The sequence below is a fragment of the Oncorhynchus gorbuscha genome, linkage group LG16, assembly GCF_021184085.1.
Source record: "Oncorhynchus gorbuscha isolate QuinsamMale2020 ecotype Even-year linkage group LG16, OgorEven_v1.0, whole genome shotgun sequence".
Taxonomy (NCBI): Eukaryota; Metazoa; Chordata; class Actinopteri; order Salmoniformes; family Salmonidae; genus Oncorhynchus; species Oncorhynchus gorbuscha.
This window is the reverse complement of record NC_060188.1, coordinates 4,205,199-4,225,442: the sequence shown is the minus strand read 5'-3', so window position 1 is coordinate 4,225,442 and position 20,244 is coordinate 4,205,199. Positions and strand designations below refer to the sequence as shown.

General features: G+C 48.3%; 1 protein-coding gene across 2 annotated transcripts in view; it reads right to left on the bottom strand.

Annotated features, from left to right (window-relative positions):
• The window catches only part of gpr139 (G protein-coupled receptor 139), a 45,400-nt gene extending 28,541 nt beyond the window's left edge, over positions 1–16,859 (bottom strand). The window contains exons 1-2 of one of the 2 annotated variants that reach the window (XM_046303526.1): positions 16,361–16,859; positions 14,042–14,044 (exon numbers count right to left, since the gene is read on the bottom strand). In XM_046303526.1, coding sequence (XP_046159482.1) covers positions 14,042–14,044; positions 16,361–16,511 — 154 coding nt within the window. In that variant the 5' untranslated portion in view covers positions 16,512–16,859. The remainder of the gene's footprint in view (positions 1–14,041; positions 14,045–16,360) is intronic. The other variant, XR_006832286.1, reaches the window with a different exon arrangement.
• Positions 16,860–20,244: the final 3,385 nt, after the last annotated feature.

The following is a 20,244-nucleotide window of genomic DNA, read 5'->3' as shown; positions in this document are numbered from 1 at the left end:
GGCACAGCTATCTGGGAGGCAAGGGCTGATTGTTCTAACAATTACCAGAACTTTAAAGAGGAGATGATTCGGGTTTTTGACCGTTCAGTTTTTGGTGGGGAGGCTTCTAGGGTCCTGGCTTCCCTATGCCAAGGTGATCGATCCATAACGGATTACTCTATAGAGTTTCGTACTCTTGCTGCCTCTAGTGACTGGAACGAGCCGGCGCTGCTCGCTCGTTTTCTGGAGGGACTCCACACAGTGGTCAAAGATGAGATTCTCTCTCGGGAGGTTCCTTCCTGTGTGGACTCTTTGATTGCTCTCGCCATCCGCATAGAACGACGGGTAGATCTTCGTCACCAGGCTCGTGGAAGAGAGCTCGCATCAACGGTGTTTCCCTGCTCCGCATCGCAACCATCTCCCTCCTCTGGCTCTGAGACTGAGCCCATGCAGCTGGGAGGGATTCGCATCTCGACTAAGGAGAGGGAACGGAGGATCACCAACCGCCTGTGCCTCTATTGCGGATTTGATGGACATTTTGTTAATTCATGTCCAGTAAAGGCCAGAGCCCATCAGTAAGCGGAGGGCTACTGGTGAGCGCTACTACTCAGGTCTCTTCATCTAGATCTTGTACTACTATGTCGGTCCATCTACGCTGGACCGGTTCGGGTGCTACATGCAGTGCCTTGATTGACTCTGGGGCTGAGGGTTGTTTCATGGACGAAGCATGGGTTCGGAAACATAACATTCCTTTCAGACAGTTAGACAAGCCTACGCCCATGTTTGCCTTAGATGGTAGTCATCTTCCCAGTATCAAATTTGAGACACTACCTTTAACTCTCACAGTATCTGGTAACCACAGTGAGACTATTTCTTTTTGATTTTTCATTCACCTTTCACACCTGTTGTTTTGGGTCATCCCTGGCTAGTATGTCATAATCCTTCTATTAATTGGTCTTGTAATTCTATCCTATCCTGGAACGTATCTTGTCATGTGAAGTGCTTAATGTCTGCCATCCCTCCCATTTCTTCTGTCCCCACTTCTCAGGAGGAACCTGGCGATTTGACAGGAGTGCCGGAGGAATATCATGATCTGCGCACGGTCTTCAGTCGGTCCCGAGCCAACTCCCTTCCTCCTCACCGGTCGTATGATTGTAGTATTGATCTCCTTCCGGGGACCACTCCTCCTCGGGGTAGACTATACTCTCTGTCGGCTCCCGAACGTAAGGCTCTCGAGGATTATTTATCTGTGTCTCTGACGCCGGTACCATAGTGCCTTCTTCCTCTCCGGCCGGGGCGGGGTTCTTTTTGTTAAGAAGAAGGACGGTACTCTGCGCCCCTGCGTGGATTATCGAGGGCTGAATGACATAACGGTTAAGAATCGTTATCCGCTTCCCCTTATGTCATCAGCCTTCGAGATTCTGCAGGGAGCCAGGTGCTTTACTAAGTTGGACCTTCGTAACGCTTACCATCTCGTGCGCATCAGAGAGGGGGACGAGTGGAAAACGGCGTTTAACACTCCGTTAGGGCATTTTGAGTACCGGGTTCTGCCGTTTGGTCTCGCCAATGCGCCAGCTGTTTTTCAGGCATTAGTTAATGATGTTCTGAGAGACATGCTGAACATCTTTGTTTTTGTCTATCTTGACGATATCCTGATTTTTTCACCGTCACTCGAGATTCATGTTCAGCACGTTCGACGTGTTCTACAGCGCCTTTTAGAGAATTGTCTCTACGTAAAGGCTGAGAAGTGTTCTTTTCATGTCTCCTCCGTTACTTTTCTCGGTTCCGTTATTTCCGCTGAAGGCATTCAGATGGATTCCGCTAAGGTCCAAGCTGTCAGTGATTGGCCCGTTCCAAGGTCACGTGTCGAGTTGCAGCGCTTTTTAGGTTTCGCTAATTTCTATCGGCGTTTCATTCGTAATTTCGGTCAAGTTGCTGCCCCTCTCACAGCTCTTACTTCTGTCAAGACGTGTTTTAAGTGGTCCGGTTCCGCCCAGGGAGCTTTTGATCTTCTAAAAGAACGTTTTACGTCCGCTCCTATCCTCGTTACTCCTGACGTCACTAGACAATTCATTGTCGAGGTTGACGCTTCAGAGGTAGGCGTGGGAGCCATTCTATCCCAGCGCTTCCAGTCTGACGATAAGGTTCATCCTTGCGCTTATTTTTCTCATCGCCTGTCGCCATCTGAGCGCAACTATGATGTGGGTAACCGTGAACTGCTCGCCATCCGCTTAGCCCTAGGCGAATGGCGACAGTGGTTGGAGGGGGCGACCGTTCCTTTTGTCGTTTGGACAGACCATAAGAACCTTGAGTACATCCGTTCTGCCAAACGACTTAATGCCCGTCAAGCTCGTTGGGCGTTGTTTTTCGCTCGTTTCGAGTTTGTGATTTCTTACCGTCCGGGTAGCAAGAACACCAAGCCTGATGCCTTATCCCGTCTGTTTAGTTCTTCTGTGGCTTCTACTGATCCCGAGGGGATTCTTCCTTATGGGCGTGTTGTCGGGTTGACAGTCTGGGGAATTGAAAGACAGGTTAAGCAAGCACTCACGCACACTGCGTCGCCGCGCGCTTGTCCTAGTAACCTCCTTTTCGTTCCTGTTTCCACTCGTCTGGCTGTTCTTCAGTGGGCTCACTCTGCCAAGTTAGCTGGTCATCCCGGTGTTCGAGGCACTCTTGCGTCTATTCGCCAGCGATTTTGGTGGCCGACTCAGGAGCGTGACACGCGCCGTTTCGTGGCTGCTTGTTCGGACTGCGCGCAGACTAAGTCGGGTAACTCTCCTCCTGCCGGTCGTCTCAGACCGCTCCCCATTCCTTCTCGACCATGGTCTCACATCGCCCTAGACTTCATTACCGGTCTGCCTTTGTCTGCGGGGAAGACTGTGATTCTTACGGTTGTCGATAGGTTCTCTAAGGCGGCACATTTCATTCCCCTCGCTAAACTTCCTTCCGCTAAGGAGACGGCACAAATCATTATCGAGAATGTGTTCAGAATTCATGGCCTCCCGTTAGACGCCGTTTCAGACAGAGGCCCGCAATTCACGTCACAGTTTTGGAGGGAGTTCTGTCGTTTGATTGGTGCGTCCGTCAGTCTCTCTTCCGGGTTTCATCCCCAGTCTAACGGTCAAGCAGAGAGGGCCAATCAGACGATTGGTCGCATACTACGCAGCCTTTCTTTCAGAAACCCTGCGTCTTGGGCAGAACAGCTCCCCTGGGCAGAATACGCTCACAACTCGCTTCCTTCGTCTGCTACCGGGTTATCTCCGTTTCAGAGTAGTCTGGGTTACCAGCCTCCTCTATTCTCTTCCCAGCTTGCCGAGTCCAGCGTTCCCTCCGCTCAAGCGTTTGTCCAACGTTGTGAGCGCACCTGGAGGAGGGTGAGGTCTGCACTTTGCCGCTACAGGGCACAGACTGTGAGAGCCGCCAATAAACGCAGGATTAAGAGTCCTAGGTATTGTTGCGGCCAGAGAGTGTGGCTTTCCACTCGCAACCTTCCTCTTACGACAGCTTCTCGTAAGTTGACTCCGCGGTTCATTGGTCCGTTCCGTGTCTCCCAGGTCGTCAATCCTGTCGCTGTGCGACTGCTTCTTCCGCGACATCTTCGTCGCGTCCATCCTGTCTTCCATGTCTCCTGTGTTAAGCCCTTTCTTCGCACCCCGTTCGTCTTCCCTCCCCCTCCCGTCCTTGTCGAGAGCGCACCTATTTACAAGGTACATAAGATCATGGACATGCGTTCTCGGGGACGGGGTCACCAATACTTAGTGGATTGGGAGGGTTACGGTCCTGAGGAGAGGAGTTGGGTTCCGTCTCGGGACGTGCTGGACCGTTCACTCATTGATGATTTCCTCCGTTGCCGCCAGGATTCCTCCTCGAGTGCGCCAGGAGGCGCTCGGTGAGTGGGGGGTACTGTCATGTTTTGTCATTTATTATCTTGTCTTGTCCCTGTGCTTCCCATTCTATTCGTTTCCCTCTGCTGGTCTTATTAGGTTCTTTCCCTCTTTCTATCCCTCTCTCTCCCCTCCCTCTCTCACTCTCTCGCTCTCTCTTCTCTCTATCGTTCCGTTCCTGCTCCCAGCTGTTCCTATTCCCCTAATCATCATTTAGTCTTCCCACACCTGTTCCCGATCCTTTTCCCTGATTAGAGTCCCTATTTCACTCCTTGTTTCCCGTACCTGCCCTGTCGGATCCTCATTTATAATTCACCGTGCTGTGTCAATGTTTTGCCCTGTCGTGTCGTGTTTCCCTCAGATGCTGTGTGGTGAGCAGGTGTCTGAGTCTGCTAGGTTCAAGTGCCTTCCCGAGGCAACCGGCAGTTCTCGATCAAGTCTCCAGTCTGTTCTTGTCTTTACGTGTAGTATTATGCTTTTTGTTTTGTAAAGTTTATTCTGGATTAAATACTCTGTTTTCGCCAAGTCGCTTTTGGGTCCTCATTCACCTGCATGACACCTTTTGGGTTGCACGTAGAACCCTTTCTACAGAGGGTTCTACATGTCACCAAAAATGTTCTACCTGGATCCAAAAGAGTTGTACTTGGAGCCAAAAAGGGTTCTCCTATGGGGACAGCTGAAGAACCCACTTGGAACCCTTTCTTCTAAGAGTTTAAAGCTGTATGACCTAGTATAGCACTGTTTCAGATATCCCTCATGGTATGACCTAGCCTGGCTACACCATGACTGAACGCTGTTTCAGATATTCCTCATGGTATGACCTAGCCTGGCTACACCATGACGGAACACTGTTTCAGATATCCCTCATGGTATGACCTAGCCTGGCTACACAATGACTGAACACTGTTTCAGATATCCCTCATGGCATGACCTAGCCTGGATACACCATGACGGAACAGTTTCAGATATCCCTCATGGTATGACCTAGCCTGGCTACACCATGACGGAACACTGTTTCAGATATCCCTCATGGTATGACCTAGCCTGGCTACACCATGACGGAACACTGTTTCAGATATCCCTCATGGTATGACCTAGCCTGGCTACACCATGACTGAACACTGTTTCAGATATTCCTCATGGTATGACCTAGCCTGTATACACCATGACGGAACACTGTTTCAGATATTCCTCATGGTATGACCTAGCCTGGCTACATAATGACTGAACACAGTTTCAGATATTCCTCATGGTATGACCTAGCCTGGATACACCATGACTCAACACTGTTTCAGATATTCCTCATGGTATGACCTAGCCTGGATACACCATGACGGAACACTGTTTCAGATATTCCTCATGGTATGACCTAGCCTGGCTACACCAGGACTGAACACTGTTTCAGATATTCCTCATGGTATGACCTAGCCTGGATGTCATGCAGGTGAAAGAGGACCCAAAAGCGACTTAACAGAAACAGAGTTTATTTAAGTCCAAAACGGAATAACAGAAATCCTCTAGACTTGTAGAGGGGAAACAACTGGAGAAGCGGCCACAGACTGCAGGTCGCCTCGGGTAGGCGCAGGCCGCAGTCGACAGAGACACCTGCTCACACGCAGCATCTGACGAAGGCAAAAAAACACGACAGGACAGGGCGATACACAATCACAGCAAAAACACGACAGGACAGGGCGAAACGCAATCACAGCATGGTGAATACAATACAAGGAACCGACGGGACAGGAACGGATCACAAAGGAATAAATAGGGACTCTAATCAGGGAAAGGATCGGGAACAGGTGTGGGAAGATTAAATGATGATTAGGGGAATAGGAACAGCTGGGAGCAGGAACGGAACGATAGAGAGAAGAGAGAGCGAGAGAGTGAGAGAGGGAGGGGGAGAGAGGAGGATAGAAGGAGGGAAAGAACCAAATAAGCCCAGCAGAGGGAAACGAATAGCATGGGGAGCACAGGGACAAGACATGATAATAAATGACAAACATGACAGTACCCCCCCCACTCACCGAGCGCCTCCTGGCGCACTCGAGGAGGAATCCTGGCGGCAACGGAGGAAATCATCGATGAGTGAACGGTCCAGCACGTCCCGAGACGGAACCCAACTCCTCTCCTCAGGACCGTAACCCTCCCAATCCACTAGGTATTGGTGACCCCGTCCCCGAGAACGCATGTCCATGATCTTATGTACCTTGTAAATAGGTGCGCTCTCGACAAGGACGGGAGGGGGGGAGGGAAGACGAACGGGGGTGCGAAGAAAGGGCTTAACACAGGAGACATGGAAGACAGGATGGACGCGACGAAGATGTCGCGGAAGAAGCAGTCGCACAGCGACAGGATTGACGACCTGGGAGACACGGAACGGACCAATGAACCGCGGAGTCAACTTACGAGAAGCTGTCGTAAGAGGAAGGTTGCGAGTGGAAAGCCACACTCTCTGGCCGCAACAATACCTTGGACTCTTAATCCTGCGTTTATTGGCGGCTCTCACCGTCTGTGCCCTGTAACGGCAAAGTGCAGACCTCACCCTCCTCCAGGTGCGCTCACAACGTTGGACAAACGCTTGAGCGGAGGGAACGCTGGATTCGGCAAGCTGGGATGAGAACAGAGGAGGCTGGTAACCCAGACTACTCTGAAACGGAGATAACCCGGTAGCAGACGAAGGAAGCGAATTGTGAGCGTATTCTGCCCAGGGGAGCTGTTCTGCCCAAGACGCAGGGTTTCTGAAAGAAAGGCTGCGTAGTATGCGACCAATCGTCTGATTGGCCCTCTCTGCTTGACCGTTAGACTGGGGATGAAACCCGGAAGAGAGACTGACGGACGCACCAATCAAACGACAGAACTCCCTCCAAAACTGTGACGTGAATTGCGGGCCTCTGTCTGAAACGGCGTCTAACGGGAGGCCATGAATTCTGAATACATTCTCAATAATGATTTGTGCCGTCTCCTTAGCGGAAGGAAGTTTAGCGAGGGGAATGAAATGTGCCGCCTTAGAGAACCTATCGACAACCGTCAGAATCACAGTCTTCCCCGCAGATAAAGGCAGACCGGTAATGAAGTCTAAGGCAATGTGAGACCATGGTCGAGAAGGAATGGGGAGCGGTCTGAGACGACCGGCAGGAGGAGAGTTACCCGACTTAGTCTGCGCGCAGTCCGAACAAGCAGCCACGAAACGGCGCGTGTCACGCTCCTGAGTCGGCCACCAAAAGCGCTGGCGAATAGACGCAAGAGTGCCTCGAACACCGGGATGACCAGCTAACTTGGCAGAGTGAGCCCACTGAAGAACAGCCAGACGAGTGGAAACAGGAACGAAAAGGAGGTTACTAGGACAAGCGCGCGGCGACGCAGTGTGCGTGAGTGCTTGCTTAACCTGTCTTTCAATTCCCCAGACTGTTAACCCGACAACACGCCCATAAGGAAGAATCCCCTCGGGATCAGTAGAAGCCACAGAAGAACTAAACAGACGGGATAAGGCATCAGGCTTGGTGTTCTTGCTACCCGGACGGTAAGAAATCACAAACTCGAAACGAGCGAAAAACAACGCCCAACGAGCTTGACGGGCATTAAGTCGTTTGGCAGAACGGATGTACTCAAGGTTCTTATGGTCTGTCCAAACGACAAAAGGAACGGTCGCCCCCTCCAACCACTGTCGCCATTCGCCTAGGGCTAAGCGGATGGCGAGCAGTTCACGGTTACCCACATCATAGTTGCGCTCAGATGGCGACAGGCGATGAGAAAAATAAGCGCAAGGATGAACCTTATCGTCAGACTGGAAGCGCTGGGATAGAATGGCTCCCACGCCTACCTCTGAAGCGTCAACCTCGACAATGAATTGTCTAGTGACGTCAGGAGTAACGAGGATAGGAGCGGACGTAAACGTTCTTTTAGAAGATCAAAAGCTCCCTGGGCGGAACCGGACCACTTAAAACACATCTTGACAGAAGTAAGAGCAGTGAGAGGGGCAGCAACTTGACCGAAATTACGAATGAAACGCCGATAGAAATTAGCGAAACCTAAAAGCGCTGCAACTCGACACGTGACCTTGGAACGGGCCAATCACTGACAGCTTGGACCTTAGCGGAATCCATCTGAATGCCTTCAGCGGAAATAACGGAACCGAGAAAAGTAACGGAGGAGACATGAAAAGAGCACTTCTCAGCCTTTACGTAGAGACAATTCTCTAAAAGGCGCTGTAGAACACGTCGAACGTGCTGAACATGAATCTCGAGTGACGGAGAAAAAATCAGGATATCGTCAAGATAGACAAAAACAAAAATGTTCAGCATGTCTCTCAGAACATCATTAACTAATGCCTGAAAAACAGCTGGCGCATTGGCGAGACCGAACGGCAGAACCCGGTACTCAAAATGCCCTAACGGAGTGTTAAACGCCGTTTTCCACTCGTCCCCCTCTCTGATGCGCACGAGATGGTAAGCGTTACGAAGGTCCAACTTAGTAAAGCACCTGGCTCCCTGCAGAATCTCGAAGGCTGATGACATAAGGGGAAGCGGATAACGATTCTTAACCGTTATGTCATTCAGCCCTCGATAATCCACGCAGGGGCGCAGAGTACCGTCCTTCTTCTTAACAAAAAGAACCCCGCCCCGGCCGGAGAAGAAGAAGGCACTATGGTACCGGCGTCAAGAGACACAGACAAATAATCCTCGAGAGCCTTACGTTCGGGAGCCGACAGAGAGTATAGTCTACCTCGAGGAGGAGTGGTCCCCGGAAGGAGATCAATACTACAATCATACGACCGGTGAGGAGGAAGGGAGTTGGCTCGGGACCGACTGAAGACCGTGCGCAGATCATGATATTCCTCCGGCACTCCTGTCAAATCGCCAGGTTCCTCCTGAGAAGTAGGGACAGAAGAAACGGGAGGGATGGCAGACATTAAACACTTCACATGACAAGAAACGTTCCAGGATAGGATAGAATTACTAGACCAATTAATAGAAGGATTATGACATACTAGCCAGGGATGACCCAAAACAACAGGTGTAAACGGTGAACGGAAAATCAAAAAAGAAATAGTCTCACTGTGGTTACCAGATACTGTGAGAGTTAAAGGTAGTGTCTCAAATTTGATACTGGGAAGATGACTACCATCTAAGGCAAACATGGGCGTAGGCCTGTCTAACGGTCTGAAAGGAATGTTATGTTTCCGAACCCATGCTTCGTCCATGAAACAACCCTCAGCCCCAGAGTCAATCAAGGCACTGCATGTAGCACCCGAACCGGTCCAGCGTAGATGGACCGACATAGTAGTACAAGATCTAGATGAAGGGACCTGAGTAGTAGCGCTCACCAGTAGCCCTCCGCTTACTGATGGGCTCTGGCCTCTTACTGGACATGAATTAACAAAATGTCCAGCAACTCCGCAATAGAGGCACAGGCGGTTGGTGATCCTCCGTTCCCTCTCCTTATTCGAGATGCGAATCCCTCCCAGCTGCATGGGCTCAGTCTCAAAGCCAGAGGAGGGAGATGGTTGCGATGCGGAGCAGGGAAACACCGTTGATGCGAGCTCTCTTCCACGAGCCCGGTGACGAAGATCTACCCGTCGTTCTATGCGGATGGCGAGAGCAATCAAAGAGTCCACATCTGAAGGAACCTCCCGGGAGAGAATCTCATCCTTAACCACTGCGTGGAGTCCCTCCAGAAAACGAGCGAGCAGCGCCGGCTCGTTCCACTCACTAGAGGCAGCAAGAGTGCGAAACTCAATGGAATAATCCGTTATGGACCGTTCACCTTGGCATAAGGAAGCCAGGGCCCTAGAAGCCTCCCCACCAAAAACTGAACGGTCAAAAACCCGAATCATCTCCTCTTTAAAGTTCTGGAACTTGTTAGAGCAATCAGCCCTTGCCTCCCAGATAGCTGTGCCCCATTCTCGAGCCCGGCCAGTAAGGAGTGAAATGACGTAAGCAACCCGAGCTCTCTCTCTAGAGTATGTGTTGGGTTGGAGAGAGAACACAATCTCACACTGCGTGAGAAAGGAGCGGCACTCAGTGGGCTGCCCGGAGTAGCAAGGTGGGTTATTAACCCTAGGTTCTGGAGGCTCGGCAGGCCAGGAAGTAACAGGTGGCACGAGACGTAGACTCTGGAACTGTCCAGAGAGGTCGGAAACCTGAGCGGCCAGGTTCTCCACGGCATGGCGAGCAGCGGACAATTCCTGCTCGTGTCTGCCGAGCATGGCTCCTTGGATCTCGACGGCAGTGTAACGAGCGTCTGAAGTCGCTGGGTCCATACCTTGGTCGGTTCCTTCTGTCATGCAGGTGAAAGAGGACCCAAAAGCGACTTAACAGAAACAGAGTTTATTTAAGTCCAAAACGGAATAACAGAAATCCTCTAGACTTGTAGAGGGGAAACAACTGGAGAAGCGGCCACAGACTGCAGGTCGCCTCGGGTAGGCGCAGGCCGCAGTCGACAGAGACACCTGCTCACACGCAGCATCTGACGAAGGCAAAAAAACACGACAGGACAGGGCGATACACAATCACAGCAAAAACACGACAGGACAGGGCGAAACGCAATCACAGCATGGTGAATACAATACAAGGAACCGACGGGACAGGAACGGATCACAAAGGAATAAATAGGGACTCTAATCAGGGGAAAGGATCGGGAACAGGTGTGGGAAGATTAAATGATGATTAGGGGAATAGGAACAGCTGGGAGCAGGAACGGAACGATAGAGAGAAGAGAGAGCGAGAGAGTGAGAGAGGGAGGGGGAGAGAGGAGGATAGAAGGAGGGAAAGAACCAAATAAGCCCAGCAGAGGGAAACGAATAGCATGGGGAGCACAGGGACAAGACATGATAATAAATGACAAACATGACACTGGATACACCATGACGGAACACTGTTTCAGATATTCCTCATGGTATGACCTAGCCTGGCTACACCAGGACTGAACACTGTTTCAGATATTCCTCATGGTATGACCTAGCCTGGATACACCATGACTCAACACTGTTTCAGATATTCCTCATGGTATGACCTAGCCTGGCTACCCCAGGACTGAACATTGTACTTTTGTGTGGTCTAGCCAGGCTAGGTAACGCCAACCATAAACAAGAATCCCCCCCAAAAGGATGTCCTCTCAATAACATGCAGTAGAGACGGTCAAACTATCTATGGTATAAGAAGACATTATTTCATTTCCACAACCACCACATAAAAGTCCTCAATCATTTTTATGCCACCTAACTCTGCTGTATCAATACCTAAACGTATACTTGTGTTTCAGTGCTTTGCCAACGCTACAAACCATATAGCTTCAATACAACAATGGAAATGTTGAATTCCTCTTAGTCACACATAGACACAGACTATAACACATCCCCGGCCCAGTGTTGCGGTACTGTAGGGTACTGTGATGTTTGCTGCTGCCTGAACACGCTGGTTTAGTTCCCATAGAGCAGCAGCCTTGTGAGGCAGAGAGAGAGAGCTCCCGTTAAGAACGGGTGAGCGATTAATTAAATAGGTGGCAATTCGTCATAGCTCTGTCGTCTGGCTTCCTCACTCAGGTCTCAGGGTGCCACTTCACTGACTCTGCTGTTATTAATCTCTCTCCCTCTCTTTGTCCTTCTCTCTCTTCACCTCTCTCTTTCTCTTCTAATTTCTCTATCCATTTTGTCTCTCACTTCTCTCTTTTTTTCTCTCCATGTTCACCTCTCTTGCTCCGTCGTTCTATCACTCTGTCGTTCTCTCGCTCTGTCGTTCTCCCTCCATCATTCTATCGCTCTGTCGTTCTCTCCCTCTTCACCCCTTTCTCTCTCTTTCCCTCCAACTTCACCTCTCTCTCTCCTTCTTCATCTCTCTCTTTCTCTTTCTCTCACTCTCCTTTTCTGTCTCTGCACCTCTCTCTCCATTCTCACCTCTCTTTCTCTCCTGATCTTCCTCTCTATTTAAACTTCTTCCTCGTTATCTCTCTCATCCTCAGTTTCACTTTTCACCCTCAAGTCTGTTGCACATCTTTTCAACACCTCTTATCTTTGTCCTAGAAATAACATTCTCTTTCTCACATCCTCTCTTCATGCACTCTCTCTACCTCCATCTTCACATCTATCCATCCCTCTCTCTTTATGTCATTCTACATCGAGGTCACTGTAAGTAACCTAAAGACAAGATGATTTACTTATGTACCCAAAGCCCACAGCAGGTCTCAGAACAGACTAATGGCACAGTGTGTTAATTACATCCCACGGGGCAAACACTGGTTGAATCAATATTGTTTCCATGTCAGTTCAACAAAATTACATTGAACCAATGTGGAATAGACGTTGAATTGACGTCTGTGCCCAGTGGGAGTGCGACTAACTCCAAGCTACAACACAGACAAATAGGTATCTCGGCAGCAATATTATTACTCCAAATGAACATTACAGTCAAGCTATCAGTCCAGGTCAGGTGGAATGATATGTCAGCAAAACTACTGTAGTAGAACAAGTCAAAATCAACCATTTAAAAATCAGAAGATTCAAACTCCTTCCATCTTCCAAGGATTCAGCATTCAGGGCTGCAAACATAATTGATTGTGGTCAGCTACTATAGTATAGATCTACCTTCCAACAGAAAAATGGAGCCTGAGGAGGTTAAAGGGGCTTTCTTTCTTCAAGACAGCAGGCCACGTGCAGGAAACAGTTTTATGATAGTTTGGCATACAAAGCACTTCTATTACCTTGAATTGCAGATTCCCTTATTGAGAACAGAGTGTACATCTTGAAATCTCTTACTCCTGATCCATTGTAATAGAAAGTAGGACATCCCTTATGAAACTCTTATCAAACACAGATCACAGTATTACTGCTCAGAATAAGGGCCAGTCAATTCACTCCACACTCTACTTAAAACTAGCATTGAGTGCAATAGCCTCTTTAAGTGAACACATTTAAAAGATGCAATGTTGAAAATAAAACTGGAGTATAATACATTAAAGAACGTAGGGTAATAGCTTTAGAATTGAGGGTTACAATATTTTTTCCCTCTTGAAACAAATTGAGGTGAAGTTCTGGTCTGGAGCTGAAGCAGAGTGAATATATCTGCTATAGCCTCAAGGGCAGAACATAGACTTTAATCATAGATTGGACATCAGCATTTGTCCTGACCCCTAGCCTCTCTCTCCCTCTCTCTCTCTAGCCACCACAACACATAGAACAAGACCAGAGGTAATATGTGACATATACAGAGCATTCGGAAAGTATTCAGACCCCTTGACTTTTTCCACATTTTGTTTTGTTACGGCCTTATTCTCAAAACATTTTCCCTCATCGATCTACACACAATATCCCATAATAATGAAGCGAAAACAGGTTTTTAGAAATTGTTGCAAATGTATTAAAAATAAAAACAAAATACCTTATTTACATAAGTATTCAGACCCTTGTCTATGAGACTCAAAATTTTGCTTAGGTGCATCCTGTTTCCACTGATCATTCTTGAGATGTTTCTACAACTTGATTGGAGTACACCTGTGTTAAATTCAATTGATTGGACATGATTTGGAAAGGTACAAACCTGTCTATATAAGGTCCCACAGTTGTCATAGCAAAAACCAAGCCATTAGATCGAAGGAATTGTCTGTAGAGCGCCGAGACAGAATTGTGTCGAGACACAGACCTGGTGAAGGGTACCAACAAAATGTCTGCAGCATTGAAGGTCCCCAAGAACACAGTGGCCTTTATCATTCTTAAACGGAAGAAGTTTGGAACCACCAAGACTCCTAGAGCTGGCCACCCGGCCAAACTGAGCAATCGGGGGAGAAGGGCCTTGGTCAGGGAGGTGACCAAGAACCCGATAGTCACTCTGAACGAGCTCCACAGTTCCTCTGTGGAGATGGCAGAACCTTCCAGATGGACAACCATCTCTGCAGCTCTACACCAATCAGGCCTTTATGGTAGAGTGGCCAGACGGAAGACACTCTTCAGTAAAAGGCACATAACAGCCAAAAGGCACCTAAAGGAGTTTGCCAAAAGGCACCTAAAGGACTCTCAGACTATGAGAAACACGATTCTCTGGTCTGATGAAACCAAGATTGAACTCTTTTGCATGAATGTCAAGTGTCACATCTGGAGGAAACCTGGCACAATCCCTACAGTGATGCATCGTGGTGGCAGCATCATGCTGTGGGGATGTTTTTCAGCAGAGCAAAGTACAGATGAAAACCTTCTCCGGAACTCTCAGGACCTCAGACTGGGGCGAAGGTTCACATTCCAACAGGACAACGACCCTAAGGACACAGCCAAGACAACGCAGGAATGGTCTTCGGAACAAGTCTCTGAATGTTCTTGAGTGACCCAGCCAGAGCCCGGACTTGAACCGGATCGAACATCTCTGGAGAGGCCTGAAAATAGCTGTGCAGCGACGCTCCTCATCCAACCTGACAGAGCTAGAGAGGATCTGCAGAGAAGAATGGGAAAAACTCCCCAAATACAGGTGTGACGAGCTTGTAGCTTCATACCCAAAAAGACTTGAGGCTGTAATCGCTGCCAAAGGTGCTTTAACAAAGTACTGAGTAAAGGGTCTGAATACTTATTTAAATACGTTTGCAAACATTTCTTAAACCATGCTTTTTCTTTGTCAATACGGGGTATTGTGAGTAAATTGATCAGGATTTTAAAAAAATCCATTTTAGAATAAGGCTGTAACATAACAAAATGTGGAAAAAGTCAAGGGGTCTGAATACTTCCCGAATGCACTGTAATTACAGTGGTTAAATGTCACTATTTTGACACATTCTAATGAGACCCTGTTGCCCAGACTGGGTAAGTGTCCATCCATAGACCACACTGTAGGGAAGCAGACACATAAAATCTGTCTTGTGAATGAACTCACCAATAAGTCTTTACAGAAATGATGAAGTACTGTAAGTAACCCAACAACACGATGGCTTGTAGGCTATGCACCTGAAAGCCACGGCAGTCTCAGTACAGACTAATGGTACAGTGTGTTCATTTAAGTGTGTCTACCCGCAGCTATAACACAGACGTAGTTCTCTAGGCACAATATGTTCTACTCCAAACACATATTACAGTCAAGCGATCAGCCCAGGTCTGAACTGACCCATATGTCTTTGGATCAGACATGACTGGAATGCATCAATATCTTTCAGAGGTCAGAGAGCCGGTTAACACACAGGATATCCTAGAGGTCAGAGAGCCGGTTAACACACAGGATGTCCTAGAGGTCAGAGAGCCGGTTAACACACAGGATGTCCTAGAGGTCAGAGAGCCGGTTAACACACAGGATGTCCTAGAGGTCAGAGAGCCGGTTAACACACAGGATGTCCTAGAGGTCAGAGAGCCATGTCTGTGAAGGAAAGACAATCCCAAATGATGCCCTAGAGGTGGCATCTGTGTAGGAAAGACAGTCCCAAACGATGTCCTAGAGTTGGCGGCTACGTAGGAAAGACAGTCCCACATTATGTCCTAGAGGTCACGTCTCCGTAGGAAATAGTCACATTTCAGGACCAGTCATCACCTGGATAAATCCTTCAGGTCTCTCTTTCTGCTTCATTATAATTCACTGGGTGAACAGAAGCCGGATCAATTAAAAGAGGTGAAATTTGAGCTGAGTAACAGAAAATAACATTTCATCCCTTTTTTCATTTGTCTGGCTTTTATCTCTGTTGATCCAACAGACCGACGTGCGAGCGCACACACACTGGCACAGACACACACACACTGGCACAGACACACACACACTGGCACAGACACACACACACTGGCACAGACACACACACACTGGCACAGACACACACACACTGGCACAGACACACACACACTGGCACAGACACACACACACTGGCACAGACACACACACACTGGCACACACACTGGCACAGGCACACACACTGGCACACACTGGCACACACACACACTGGCACAGGCACACACACTGGCACAGGCACACACACACTCGCACAGGCACACACACACTGGCACAGGCACACACACACTCGCACAGGCACACACACACTCGCACAGGCACACACACACTCGCACAGGCACACACACACTCGCACAGGCACACACACTCGCACACACACGCAAGTAGTTCTGTGTTTGTGTGTGCGGCATGGGCACACACACACACTGGCACAGACACATACACACACACTCGAGCACACAGATAAGACAAGGTCAATGTGAGATATAAATTAATGACTAGAGCTGCTGAGTACAAAACACAGACTTCAAACAAAAACTCACTTAGAGTATAACAAACACACACACACACTCTCATACAAACACACACACACACTCTCATACAAACACACACACACACTCTCATACAAACACACACACACACTCTCATACAAACACACACACACACTCTCATACAAACACAAACAAATACATATTCACACAAAATACATATACATAGTAAGACAGGCACAACACACACACGCACACAAACAATGCACACACAGTCACACACACACTCTCTCTCTCTAATCCATCCTCTCCCCCCTGTCCCTCTTACCGGGCAGGCCGAGGCAGAGCAGGGCGCTGTAGTAGATGACGGGCAGTGGTCCGAGGGGGCAACCCTGGGGAGTGTCGGCCAGCTGCTGCCCCGAGCTCCAGGCACTGCTGTTGGGTGGGGGAAGGAGGGTGAAGATGTGGCTGTGCTCCATGGCCTTCCTCTTCCTCCTGGTCCTCGTCCTTAAATGCTCAGGAGTGTGTGAGCTCAGCTCGGCTCGGAGTCGGGGAAGCCCAGAAACACACACACTCTCACAGACCCAGACAGCAGGACTGAGACAGAGAAAGGGAGAGAAAGAGGGAGAGAGGGAGAGAGATAGAGAGGGAGGGAGGGAGAGGGAGAGAGAGAGAGAGGGTGCTCTGTCCTTGGGTGCCAGTCGGCATAAGTGTGAGGTATGTGTTGAAGCTGGGGTTGCGCGAGCGTTTCTGCGTGTCTGAGTGAGAGAGAAGAGAGAGAGAGACAGAGGGGGGAGAAGAGGCTGTAAGTGTCTGTGTGAGAGAGACAGATGTTGAGACATAGACGACACAGACGGGAAGATAAGAGATGATATGTGTGTGTGACAGAGGGAGAGAGGAGGAGGGAGAGAGGAGGAGGAGAGTTGAGAGAGAAAGTAAGTGGGGAGGGAAGATGCTGCATGCATGTGTGACTGAGAGAGAATCAGAATGAACCGAGAGAAAGACAGAGACAGAGAGGATGGAGAGAGAGAAAAAGAGAGATTTAGAGAGGGAGGGGGTTAAGACAGAGAGAGAGGGAGGGGGTTAAGACAGAGAGAGAGGGAGGGGGTTAAGACAGAGAGAGAGGGAGGGGAGAGAGGGGAGAGAGATAAGACAGAGAGGGGGTAGAGAGAGAGCCAGGGCACACTAGAGGAGTGAGTAAGGAGAAGTGAGGGAGCAAAAGAGGGAAAAGCAGACAGGAAGGAGAGGAGAGAGGGATAAAGATTATTTGGATATGTGTGAGTGAGGAGAAGACAGGAGAGTGAGGGAACGGAGGAAGGAGGAGGACTGGTTATGTTTCCCTTGTATAGTATAGTACATAGTATAGTCTACACAAAGGACATATCAAATTGGAGGGATGATGAGATGACAGATGGGGGTAGTGTGTGTGTGAGTGTGTGTGTGTGTGCGTGCGTGCGTGTGATTGTGTGTGATTGCTTGTGTGCCCACAAATTCAACGGTTGTGTGTGCTCACAGGTGTTCTCACACATGTACACAACACATGTACACAACACATGTACACAACACATGTACACAACACATGTACACAACACATGTACACACGCACCATTGAACTCCCATCTGTCATCTCGTGTGTGATTGTGTGTGTTTGCTCATGTGTCAACAAGTTCAATGGTCATGCGTGTGTACACGTGTTGTGTACATGTGTGGGAACACCTGTGCGCATATTTAACTAGATATCCTGATTGTCTACAGTGTAAACTATGAGGTCATCTGTGTCATTCTATTTCTATGCTTAATCTAGTGCAATAAATCCTTTGTCTCTACATTGAATAACATTCTGAACCAGGGTCCTATGGGTGGAAGGTATTTGTTTATTCATAACACATATGTATTGCCCTACTTCATACCTTTGCTCGATTCCATAGACAATATATTCATTCTATTTCTATGCTTAATCCTCTGCATAGAATCTATTCATTCTATTTATTTGCTTGATTCCATAGAAATACAATCTATTAATTATATTTATTTGCTTAATCATCTGCATAGAAATCCTCTGTCTCTACAATTACAGAATGGTCCAACTGTTTGTTCATAACACACATGACTCCACTGCCCTACTTCGTTCCATAGAAATACAACCTCTTCATTCCATTTCTATGCTCAATCTTCTGCATACAAATCCTCTTTCTCTACATTTGAATAACATCTTAGCACTACATTGTTTGCGGGTCCTACATTGTGAGTGAATAGTGAAAATGTGTTCATAACAATGTGTACATATGAATTACAGAATACAATCGATTCACATTGTTGTCAGCTGAACTGAATACATACAGAACATATGACAAACATAATATATTCACTGTAGTTGCAGGTGTGGACATAAAATCAATGTTCAGTGATATCAGGCGTGACTTTGCACAAGAGTGGTTTCGGGTGCTAGGGGTTAGGCCCCCACTGACCTGATTAAATGGATAACACCGTATTGGCACCCTATGTTCCTATGGGTCCTGGTCAAGTAGTGCACTATGTAGTGAATATGATGTAATTTGGGACGCACCCATTATACAGGGGGAGGCTGGCTCACTGCTGAATAAAATATAACACTCACTCACCTGCCAAGATTTCACAGAATGGAACCTATGGGCAGGGGAGAGAGGGAAGGAAGGAGAGAGAGGAGGGAGGGGGTAGGAGGGAGGGAGGTGGAGAGAAAGAGAAGAGCGGGAGGAGAAGGAGAGAGAGAAGGAGAGATGAGTGGGAGGGGTAAAGACAGGGAGAGAGAGAAGAAGAGAGAGAGAGAGAGAGAGAGAGAGAAGAGAGAGAGAGAGAGAGAGAGAGAGAGAGAGAGAGAGAGAGAGAGAGAGAGAGAGAGAGAGAGAGAGAGAGAGAGAGAGAGAGAGAGAGAGAAAGAGAGAGAGAGAGACAAAAAAAGTGAAAGAGAGAGAGAGAGAGAGAGAGAAAGTGAAAGAGAGAGAGAAAGTGAAAGAGAGAGAGAGAAAGTGAAAGAGAGAGAGAGAGAACGGGAGAAGGAGAACGGGAGAGAGAGAACAGGAGAGAGAGAACAGGAGAGAGAGAACGGGAGAGAGAACGGGAGAGAGAGAACAGGAGAGAGAGAACGGGAGAGAGAACGGGAGAGAGAACAGGAGAGAGAGGATCATGTTTGGAGGGGGACTCAGATGATGAGAGGCTGAAGGAAAAAGGAACATGGTAGGAATCAGGGAGGGATGGAGTGAGGGATGAACGGAGAGATAGAGAGGTGTAGGAAGACCAGGGATCCCATCCTGCAGCCTGTTGTGTTCTATCCATCAGATTTGCGCTGAGTGAAAGGTTGTATTAATTATGGATGTTCAGTGTAATAGCCAGGCTGTTTGTTTAGTATGCCAGCATGATCAGCTGATTTATAATAATGAAGGGATGGAGAAAGGGAGGATGGAGGGATGGATAAGAAATAAATGGATTGAAGAAGAGGAGGAGTGTGGTTCAAATGCCCTTAATTCTCTTCTCCAACATGGAACATTTACAAAGGCAGGAGGAGTTAGGGAGGGGGCTGCACCAACAGCACAATGAAACGTTAAATAAAATATACACCAGAAGACGTTAATCATGGAGAACGATGGAGAGAGAGAGAGAGAGAGAGAGAGAGAGAGAGAGAGAGAGAGAGAGAGAGAGAGAGAGAGAGAGAGAGAGAGAGAGAGAGAGAGAGAGAGAGCGAGCGAGAGAGAGAGAGAGAGAGAGAGAGAAAGAGCGAGAGAGAGCGAGAGAGAGCGAGAGAGAGAGAGAGAGAGAGAGAGAGAGAGAGAGAGAAAAAGGTGGATGGGGAGAGGAAGATGAAGGTAATGTATTAGACTATTAGACTCTCAGCAGCTAGCAGAGCTCTGGAACAGCCAGAGGGTCAGGAGCACTCTGGTCTATAGTGTTAAAAACATTGTCATTACACACTCAACCCTATCAACCTGAAATGTCTTCACTCAAAGAGCCAAATTGCTAGCTTTTCTGTGGTGCAACTGGGTAAGAACCTTTTAGGGCGCCAGTCAGGTATGCTTGCGAGGCAGTGGTCCCAGGTTCTAGTCCTGCTGTGAGCTGGAGCAGGACGAAGTGGTACAACTTGGAAAGCAGTGCAACGTCCATTACACCCTGCATAAAAATACTACACACATCATTACACCCTGCATAAAAATATTACCCACATTATACACACTGAATAAA